The sequence below is a fragment of the Coregonus clupeaformis genome, unplaced genomic scaffold (assembly GCF_020615455.1).
Source record: "Coregonus clupeaformis isolate EN_2021a unplaced genomic scaffold, ASM2061545v1 scaf2604, whole genome shotgun sequence".
Lineage (NCBI taxonomy): Eukaryota > Metazoa > Chordata > Actinopteri > Salmoniformes > Salmonidae > Coregonus > Coregonus clupeaformis.
The window spans coordinates 33,393-45,000 of NW_025536058.1; the positions used below are offsets into that span (position 1 = coordinate 33,393).

An 11,608-nucleotide genomic window follows, 5' to 3' on the forward strand; every position below is an offset into this window, starting at 1 on the left:
CCCCCAACCCCTCCACCCCAGCCCCTCCACCCCTCTGCCTCAGCCCCCCAGCCCCTCCACCCCCACCTCAGCCCCTCAACCCCCTGCCTCAGCCCCCAACCCCTCCACCCCAGCCCCTCCACCCCTCTGCCTCAGCCCCCCAACCCCTTCCACCCCAGCCCCTCCACCCCTCTGCCTCAGCCCCCCAACCCCTCCACCCCAGCCCCTCCACCCCCCACCTCAGCCCCTCCACCCGCCTGCCTCAGCCCCCCAACCCCTCCACCCCTCTGCCTCAGCCCCCCAGCCCCTCCACGCCCCTCCACCCCAGCCTGCCTCCAGCCCCCTCCACCCCAGCCCCTCCACCCCTCTGCCTCAGCCCCCCAACCCCTCCACCCCAGCCCCTCCACCCCCTGCCTCAGCCCCCCAACCCCTCCACCCAGCCCCTCCACCCCCTGCCTCAGCCCCCCAACCCCCTCCACCTCAGCCCCTCCACCCCCTGCCTCAGCCCCCCCAACCCCTCCACCTCAGCCCCTCCACCCCTCTGCCTCAGCCCCCCAAACCCTCCACCCCTATGCCTCAGCCCCCCAACCACTCTGCCTCAGCAGTGGTCAGTTTGTTTGAAGTGTCCAAGTTCACGGCTGGTGAGGCAACGGGGTCAACACCACGGAAATTCAATAATTCAATAATTCATGGGGTGGGAAGGCGAGAGGAAGGAGAGAGTAGGAGCCAGGGAGGGAGGAGAAGGCAGCAGATGTATTGCAGGTTACTGTGGTGAGTCATTCTTCTCCTTGTCCACTGCGACTGAAGCTATAGATGAACCACAGTTATGAGCACCAGACAGGATGGACATCTTCTCTTCCTGTTACTCTCTCTCCCCCCATCCCTCTCTCAGTCCCGTTCTCTCAAAATCACTTATATTCTCTTACTCTCCATATCTCTCTAACATGATCTACAGTTGAAGTCGGAAGTTAAATACACCTTAGCCAAATACATTTAAACATTTTTCACAATTCCTGACATTTAATCCTAGTAAAAATTCCCTGTGTCTTAGGTCAGTTAGGATCACCACTTTATTTTAAGAATTGAAATGTCAGAATAATAGTAGAGAGAATGATTTATTTCAGCTTTTATTTCTTTTATCACATTCCCAGTGGGTCAGAGTTTTACATACACTCAATTAGTATTTGGTAGCATTGCCTTTAAATTGTTTAACTTGGGTCAAACGTTTCGGGTAGCCTTCCACAAGCTTCCCACAATAAGTTGGGTGAATTTTGGCCCATTCCTCCTGACAGAGCTTGTGTAACTGAGTCAGGTTTGTAGGCCTCCTTGCTCGCACACGCTTTTTCAGTTCTGCCCACACATTTTCTATAGGATTGAGGTCAGGGCTTTGTGATGGCCACTCCAATACCTTGACTTTGTTGTCCTTGAGCCATTTTGCCACAACTTTGGAAGTATGCTTGGGGTCATTGTCCATTTGGAAGACCCATTTGCAACCAAGCTTTAACTTCCTGACTGATGTCTTGAGATGTTGCTTCAATTTATCCACATCATTTTCCTTCCTCATGATACCATCTATTTTGTGAAGTGCAGCAGTCCCTCCTGCAGCAAAGCACCCCCACAGCATGATGCTGCCACCCCCGTGCTTCACGGTTGGGATGGTGTTCTTCGGCTTGCAAAGAGGCACTGAATTTGAAGGTAGGCCTTGAAATACATCCACAGGTACACCTCCAATTGACTCAAATGATGTCAATTAGCCTATCAGAAGCTTCTAAAGCTATGACATTATTTTCTGGAATTGTCCAAGCTGTTTAAAGGCACAGTCAACTTAGTGTACGTAAACTTCTGACCCACTGGAATTGTGATACAGTGAATTATAAGTGAAATAATCTGTCTGTAAACAATTGTTGGGAAAAATGACTTATGTCATGCACAAAGTAGATGTCCTAACCGACTTGCCAAAACTATAGTTTGTTAACAAGACATTTGTGGAGTGGTTGAAAAACAAGTTTTAATGACTCCAACCTAAGTGTATGTAAACTTCCGACTTCAACTGTAGATGCAAAGCATGGATGCTTCTAAACTAGCCGTGAAGATTACACAGACTATCATGATGCTTCTAAACTAGCCGTGAAGATTACACAGACTATCACGAAGCTTCTAAACTAGCCGTGAAGATTACACAGACTATCATGATGCTTCTAAACTAGCCGTGAAGATTACACAGACTATCATGATGCTTCTAAACTAGCCGTGAAGATTACAGACTATCATGATGCTTCTAAACTAGCCGTGAAGATTACACAGACTATCATGATGCTTCTAAACTAGCCGTGAAGATGACAGACTATCATGAAGCTTCTAAACTAGCCGTGAAGATTACACAGACTATCATGAAGCTTCTAAACTAGCCGTGAAGATTACACAGACTATCATGATGCTTCTCAACTAGCCGTGAAGATGACAGACTATCATGATGCTTCTAAACTAGCCGTGAAAATTACACAGACTATCATGATGCTTCTAAACTAGCCGTGAAGATTACACAGACTATCATGATGCTTCTAAACTAGCCGTGAAGATTACACAGACTATCATGATGCTTCTAAACTAGCCGTGAAGATTACACAGACTATCATGATGCTTCTAAACTAGCCGTGAAGATGACAGACTATCATGAAGCTTCTAAACTAGCCGTGAAGATTACACAGACTATCATGAAGCTTCTAAACTAGCCGTGAAGATTACACAGACTATCATGATGCTTCTCAACTAGCCGTGAAGATGACAGACTATCATGATGCTTCTAAACTAGCCGTGAAGATTACACAGACTATCACGAAGCTTCTAAACTAGCCGTGAAGATTACACAGACTATCATGATGCTTCTAAACTAGCCGTGAAGATTACACAGACTATCATGATGCTTCTAAACTAGCCGTGAAGATTACAGACTATCATGAAGCTTCTAAACTAGCCGTGAAGATTACACAGACTATCATGATGCTTCTAAACTAGCCGTGAAGATTACACAGACTATCATGATGCTTCTAAACTAGCCGTGAAGATTACACAGACTATCATGATGCTTCTAAACTAGCCGTGAAGATTACAGACTATCATGAAGCTTCTAAACTAGCCGTGAAGATTACACAGACTATCATGATGCTTCTAAACTAGCCGTGAAGATTACACAGACTATCATGATGCTTCTAAACTAGCCGTGAAGACTACACAGACTATCATGAAGCTTCTAAACTAGCCGTGAAGATTACACAGACTATCATGATGCTTCTAAACTAGCCGTGAAGATGACAGACTATCATGATGCTTCTAAACTAGCCATGAAGATTACACAGACTATCATGATGCTTCTAAACTAGCTGTGAAGATTACAGAGTATCATTACACATCTATCATTCCAGTGTGTCACGCCCTGGCCTTGAGAGGCCGGTCGTCTTTAGTTGGTTTGGTCAGGGCGTGAGAATCTATGCTAGAAATTCTATGTTTATGTTCTAGGTATTGTATTTCTATGTTTGGCCGGGTGTGATTCCCAATCAGAGACAGCTGTCGCTCGTTGTCTCTGATTGGGGATCATACTTAAGTAGCCTGTTTGCCTACCTTAGTTGTGGGATCTTGTTCCGTGTTAGGCTTGTATGTGTTTAGCCTGAGGACTTCACGTTACGTTGTTTATTGTTTTGTTGTATGTTTATTTGAGTTAAATAAACATGTACGCTTTTCACGCTGCACCTTGGTCTGACCCGTCTCTCAACGATCGTGACACAGTGTTAATACTAATTGTAATTATTTTTGCACTATGGCCTATTTATTGCCTTACCTCCATAACTTGCTACATTTGCACACACTGTATATATATTTTCTGTTTTGTTTTACCCCATATGTAACTCTGTGTCTCTGCTGTTTTTATCGCACTGCTTTACTTTATCTTGGCCAGGTCGCAGTTGTAAATGAGAACTTGTTCTCAACTGGCTTACCTGGTTAAATAAAGGTGAAAAAATAAATAAAAAATATGCTTCTAAACTAGCCGTGAAGATTACAGACTATCATGATGCTTCTCAGAGTAATCATGATCTCATCTCCTGTGTCTTTACAGAACTACACCACCCTAGAGACGCCACTTCTGGTTATCAGAATCCTCTCTCCATGAGAGAGACAGAGAGAAGAAGAGAGAAGAGAGAAGAGAGAAGAGAGAAGAGAGAAGAGAGGAGAGAGGAGAGAGGAGAGAGGAGAGAGGAGAGAGGGAGAGGAGGAGAGAGGGAAGAGAGAGAGAGAGGAGAGAGAGGGAGAGGAGGAGAGAGAGAGAGAGAGAGAGAGAGAGAGAGAGAGAGAGAGAGAGAGAGAGACCACTTAGCAGGAGTGTGATCTGTCAGACTGTCTGTTCATCTGACACAGCAGGACAGAGGAAAGGGCATCAGACAGGTTCTGTCTCCGTCTCTCTGTCATCGCTGTATCTCTCAGTTCAACCAGGGTTAATGAAATGTTCAAAACAGGATCAACAGAAGATGCTAAGCCACCTTTACAGGAAATAAATCCAAGGTGCAAATCAAACTGGTTTCAGCTTTAAAAAGTCTTTGTCAGGGTGATTTACTGCCCAAACCAATAGGTTTCTAATAGTCACACACACACACACACACACACACACACAGCTGAATAAACCCTGTCAAGAGCATGAAAGGGACACACGCTGACACCCCTGCCACCGGAGAGAGAGAGAGAAAGAAATAGAGAGAGAAAGAGAGAGAGAAAGAGAGAGAGAGAGAGCAAGAAATAGAGAGAGAGAGAGAAATAGAGAGAGAGAGAGAGAGACATGGAAAGAAAGAGAGAAAGAGGCAGAAAGAAGAAGAAGAGCAAGAGGGTGAGAAAGAGAGCGGGAGATGGAAGGATGGAGGGATCCGGGGGAGGGGACAGGAAGTCAGCTCTAGAGCGGGAGATGGAAGGATGGAGGGATCCGGGGGCAGTAGAAAGAGGGGTAAAGCCAATAGCTAGGTTTCCATCCAATTGGTGACATATTTTCATGAGAATATTAATAGAGCAAATATGCACATTTTCCCACCAGTGGTGTGTTTCCACCCAACGGACTTGTTGTGGATAAAAATCAGTGCGTGATGACGTAGTGCACACAAAAAGTTTTCATGTACCGAATAAAAATCCATCGCATTTTCAATTCTACCGATAGTTTTGTTACAAACACGGTTGCGTTAAATAGCAAATGTGCCTACAGCTGGCAGATACAGTGTGAGTAGACTAGTCTACATGATGAGATTATTATGGATAAGAAAGAGAATATTTTTATTTGTGAAACAGCAGTCGAGCATCGATCATCATGTCACCAGAATAAGACCCTCAATATTTATTGGAAAGGAGCATCAAGATCACTGTGCACTTGTCACCACCCTGTGCAGTTCATAAGCCATTTAATCTGTAGCCTTATAAACTGCACGGTTTCCCGAGTCGTAGTGGGAGGACCACACACCATATCATCGCACGACTCCCAAGTTTACTTCAAAATGATGGTTATTCTATAAATATTTGCGCATGAAGGCGTTTCCACCACCATTAATTTTACCGACACAAAAAGATCCCACCATGTCGAATGAACAAATGATCTGTCGACATTTATAAATGTCCTATTTCCATCACAGCTTTTTGTATACGGTATGACTTTACTCGCATAAAAACTGTGTATGAAAACGTGGTTACAGCTAATGAAATGTGTCTGCAGGTAGAATCAGTATTGATCCATTAATGAAAAGAGGTCCTGATCACCACGGTCATGCCGGCTCAAAGCCTCATTAGGACTAACTGGAATAAATTTCACAGGGTGTAAAATCAGCCATCTTGGGTCCGCAGTTGCTTGGCAGCTGGGCAGAAGTGACATGAGGACGATGTGACTGGCAGACCTAGTGCCTCGGGTTCCTGGCATCATTTGGGATGACTACAGGGGCAGAGGGCAATGGCATTACAATAACATTATTAATGTGGTCTGAAATAAAATAACATGACCGGGCATCGAGTTAGAGTTAACATTACCAGATATAGCGGGAGACATTTTCTATAAGCAGTAAATATGAAGAATAACACAGTTCTCTCTCCTTTCTCTGCGTGTTCTTGAACGAGAAGGTAGGTGACCTATAAAAACACTGAAGTAAATAAACTGATAGATAATAGGTGTAGAAGTAGCATGAGAGAGAGCGAGAGAGAGAGAGCGAGAGAGAGAGAGTTTATTTCACCTTTGTTTATTATCTATTTCACTTGCTTTGGAAATGTAAACATATGTTTCCCATGCCAATAAAGCCCTTTGAATTGAAATTGAATTGAGAGAAAGTGCTGAGAGAGAGCGAGCAGAGAGAGAGATATAGAGGTGAGGACGAGACTAATACTTCCACACAGAATTGTTCTGACATCAAAGGTCCCACAACAATACCCACCTTCTATTGGACTATAATCCTCTCCTTAGGAACAGAGAGAGGGAGAGAGGGGTAGAGAAAGAGAGAGAGAGGGGTAGAGAGAGAGGGGTAGAGGGAGAGAGAGAGAGGGGTAGAGAAAGAGGGGTAGAGGGAGAGAGAGAGAGGTGTAGAGAGAGAGGGGTAGAGAGAGAGGGGTGGAGGGAGAGAGAGAGAGGAGTAGAGGGAGAGAGAGAGAGAGAGGGGGGGAGAGAGAGGGGTAGAGGGAGAGAGAGAGAGGGGTAGAGAGAGAGGGGTGGAGGGAGAGAGAGAGAGGAGTAGAGGGAGAGAGAGAGAGGGGTAGAGAGAGAGGGGTAGAGGGAGAGAGAGAGAGAGAGAGAGGGGGAGAGAGAGAGAGGTAGAGGGAGAGAGAGAGGGGTAGAGGGAGAGAGAGAGGGGTAGAGTGAGATAGAGAAAGGGAGAGAGAGAGGGGTAGAGGGAGATAGAGGGGTAGAGGGAGATAGAGAGGGGTAGAGATAGAGGTAATAGAGATAACATGTCCCTTAGGGACAATGGTGTTATATTTGCATACAGTCTGTCAGCAAAACTACAGGCTTGTCATATGAGACCGTGTGTGTGTCTATAAGAGTTTTTGTGTGTGAGAGCGTGCACAAGTGATCCTGTGTGTGTGTGTGTGTGTGTGTGAGAGCGTGCACAAGTGATCCTGTGTGTGTGTGTGTGTGAGAGAGCGCGCACAAGTGATCCTGTGTGTGTATGCCCCCACCTGTTCCTTGTCCTGTAGCTCTGTCTCCAGCTCCTGAACTCGTACAGTCAGCTTAGAGTTCCTCTCCTTCTCCACGTTGGCTTCTTCACACTGAGACTCCAACTCTGCTATCTACAGGAGATGGAGGAGGAGGAGGAGAGGCCCTTGTTAGGAACTCTTATAAGAGTTAGCACCATGGTGTAGATGGAGGACTGCTATTTTCCATCCTCCTCTGGGTACATAGACTTCAATACAAAACCTAGGAGGCTCATGGTTCTCACCCCTTCCATAGACTTACACAGTAATTACGTCCTCCAACCTATCAGAGCGCTTGCAGCATGAACTGACATGATGTCCATCCAATCAAAGGATCAGAGAATGAATCTAGTACTGAAAGCATAAGCTACAGCTAGCTAGCACTGCAGTGCATAAAATGTGGTGAGTAGTTGACTCAAAGAGAGAGAAAGAGAATAGTTGAAGAGTTTTGAACAAATTAATTTCTTCAAAAAATAAGGAGAAGGAGCAGAGAGAGATGAGAGAGAAATATATTTCATTGTATTAAAAAAAAAAAAAATGTAGTTTCAGTTTCCCTTATGCTAGCTAATGCATCTACTTTAGCCTACTCAACAACCTGACTCAAACAGAGAGGAATTATATTTATGTTAGCTAGCTGGCTAAGGATATCCAACACTGCAACTCTTCCAAGTCAAGGTAAACTTCCAGTTGTATTAATTTATTGCCACCAGGCGGGGACCGCCGCTGTAACTGCTAACTGTACACTGTACTGCGTGATTGTACATGGATTGGATTGTGGGTTAGTTCTAGAAGAAATGGTGACAACAACGTAGGCTGTGTGTAGCGGTTATGGTATGAAGATTTGGCTTGGAGAGGTTTTTTTTCGCCTGGTCACAGACAGCTGTTCACAAGCGAAGGGAAAATGTGAGAGGAGGAGTTTGTTTGGCTGCTATGAAAGTGAACTATGTGTGCGGGTGATCAGTGGTGTATTCATTCCGCCAATTCTATTGAAAAACATTTCTTAAAACGGAAGCAAACGGAACGAAAAAGGGGGCTGGTCCTACCTGAGTTTGTCCAATTGAAACTCTCGTTTTAATTGCAAAACGTAAAACTGTTTGGACTAATGATTCCACCCTGGATCAGCTAGATGCAGGCAAGACTGTGCAAGGCGTTAGTGAATTTCTCACTGTCGGTCACCTTGATTACTCCAATTGGTCTATCAACCTGTGCACCTACGTTATAAACTTGAATTTGTAGGCTGTAGCATCCTCGTGATGGGTATAGGGCATATTAGAGTATCATGTAGTAGCCTAAACCTATCGATGTTACATGGAACTGGGTGAATGGAATATGAATGACAGTCATCCAATATGCTGTAACAGAAATAAGGCCATGCTCATAAAAAAAACAGAAATCGTCCTCCCTAATCTTAAACGGCAAAAATATAAAACGCAACATGTAAAGAGTTGGTCCCATGTTTCATGAGCTGAAATAAATAAAAAATAAAGACATTTTCCATACACACAAAAAGCGTGTTTCTCTCAAATTTGTTTACATCCCTGTGAGTGAGCATTTCTCCTTTTGCGAAAATAATCCATCCACCTGAAAAGAGTGGCATATCAAGAAGCTGATTAAACAGCATGATCATTACATAGGTGCACCTTGTGCTGGGGGCAATAAAAGGCCACTCTAAAATGAGCAGTTTTGTCACAACACAATGCCATAGATGTCTCAAGTTAAGGTAGCGTGCAATTGGAATGCTGACTGTAGGAATGTCCACCAGAGCTGTTGCCAGATAATTTAATGTTAATTTCTCTACCATAAGCCAAGTCCAACCGGCCTCACAACCGCAGACCAAGTGTAACCATGCCAGCCCAGGACCTCCACATCCAGCTTTTTCAGCTGCAGGATCGTCTGAGACCAGCCACCCGGACAGCTGATGAAACTGTGGGTTTGCACAACCGAATAATTTCTCCACAAACTCTCTCAGGGAAGCTCATCTGCATGCTCGTCATCCTCACCAGGGTCTTGACCAGACAGCAGTTCGGCGTCGTAACCGACTTCCGTGGGCAAATGCTCACCTTCGATGGCCACTGGAGAAGTGTGCTCTTCACAGATTAATAATGGTTTCAACTGTACCGGGCAGATGGCAGACAGCGTGTATGGCGTTGTGTGGGCGAGCAGTTTGCTGATGTCAACGTTGTGAACAGAGTGCCCCATGGTGGCGGTGGGGTTCTGGTATGGGAAGGCATAAACTCCGGACAACTAACACAATTGCATTTTATCGATGGCAATTTGAATGCACAGATGCCGTCACGAGATCCTGTGGCCCATTGTCGTGCCATTCATCCGCCGCCATCACCTCATGTTTCGGCATTATAATGCACGGCCCCTTGTCACAAGGATCTGCACACAATTTCTGGACGCTGAAAATGTCCCAGTTCTTCCATGGTCTGCTTACTCACCAGACATGTCACCCATTGAACATGTTTGGGATGCTCTGGATCGACATGTACGACAGCGTGTTCCAGTTCCTGCCAATATCCAGCAACTTTACACAGCCATTGAAGAGTGGGACAACATTCCACAGGTCACAATCAACAGCCTGATCAACTCTATGTGAAGGAGATGTGTCACGCTGCATGAGGCAAATGGTGGTCACACCAGATACTGACTGGTTTTCTGATCCACGCCCCTTTTCTTTTAAAGGTATCTGTGACCAACAAATGCATATCTGTATTCCCAGTCATGTGAAATCCATAGATTAGGGCCTAATTTATTTATTTAAGTTGACTGATTTCCTTCTATGAACGGTAACTCAGTAAAACCTTTGAAAATGTTGCATATTTTTGTTCAGTGCATATAAAGACACTATAGAGGACCCTACATAGATCTATCTACATAGACACTATAGAGGACCCTACGTAGATCTATCTACATCAGGGCACTTCATCCTGGCTGGAGGGCCGACACCTCTGTTTCATCTCTCCCTTAATCAGGCTAATTCAGACCTGGGGAAACCAGGTGAGTGCAATTAACTACTAGGTAGAAATAAAAACAGAAGTGTTTCGGCCCTCCAGGACAGGATTGAAGAACCCTGATCTACATAGACACTATAGAGGACCTACGTAGATCTATCTACATAGAGACACTATAGAGGACCCTACGTAGATCTATCTACATAGAGACACTATAGAGGACCCTACGTAGATCTATCTACATAGACACTATAGAGGACCCTACGTAGATCTATCTACATAGACACTAGAGGACCCTACGTAGATCTATCTACATAGACACTATAGAGGACCCTACGTAGATCTATCTACATAGAGACACTATAGAGGACCCTACGTAGAGCTATCTACATAGAGACACTATAGAGGACCCTACGTAGATCTATCTACATAGACACTATAGAGGACCCTACGTAGATCTATCTACATAGACACTATAGAGGACCCTACGTAGATCTATCTACATAGACACTATAGAGGACCCTACGTAGATCTATCTACATAGAGACACTATAGAGGACCCTACGTAGATCTATATACATAGAGACACTATAGGGGACCCTACGTAGATCTATCTACATAGAGACACTATAGAGGACCCTACGTAGATCTATCTACATAGAGACACTATAGAGGACCCTACGTAGATCTATCTACATAGACACTATAGAGGACCCTACGTAGATCTATCTACATAGAGACACTATAGAGGACCCTACGTAGATCTATCTACATAGAGACACTATAGAGGACCCTACGTAGATCTCTCTACATAGACACTATAGAGGACCCTACGTAGATATATCTACATAGAGACACTATAGAGGACCCTACGTAGATCTATCTACATAGAGACACTATAGAGGACCCTACGTAGATCTATCTACATAGACACTATAGAGGACCCTACGTAGATCTATCTACATAGAGACACTATAGAGGACCCTACGTAGATCTATCTACATAGACACTATAGAGGACCCTACGTAGATCTATCTACATAGAGACACTATAGAGGACCCTACGTAGATCTATCTACATAGAGACACTATAGAGGACCCTACGTAGATCTATCTACATAGACACTATAGAGGACCCTACGTAGATCTATCTACATAGACACTATAGAGGACCCTACGTAGATCTATCTACATAGAGACACTATAGAGGTCCCTACGTAGATCTATCTACATAGAGACACTATAGAGGACCCTACGTAGAGCTATCTACATAGAGACACTATAGAGGACCCTACGTAGATCTATCTACATAGACACTATAGAGGACCCTACGTAGATCTATCTACATAGACACTATAGAGGACCCTACGTAGGTCTATCTACATAGAGACTATAGAGGACCCTACGTAGATCTATCTACATAGAGACTATAGAGGACCCTACGTAGATCTATCTACATAGAGACACTATAGA

At 44.5% G+C, this 11,608-nt stretch overlaps 1 protein-coding gene across 1 annotated transcript in view; it reads right to left on the minus strand.

Moving 5' to 3' along the window:
* Nucleotides 1-11,608, minus strand: part of LOC121546376 (homer protein homolog 2) — a gene marked incomplete at its 5' end in the record, with an annotated part of 41,920 nt that overhangs the window by 10,822 nt on the left and 19,490 nt on the right. The window contains one exon of the mRNA XM_045219667.1: nt 7,165-7,275. Coding sequence (XP_045075602.1) covers nt 7,165-7,275 — 111 coding nt within the window. The remainder of the gene's footprint in view (nt 1-7,164; nt 7,276-11,608) is intronic.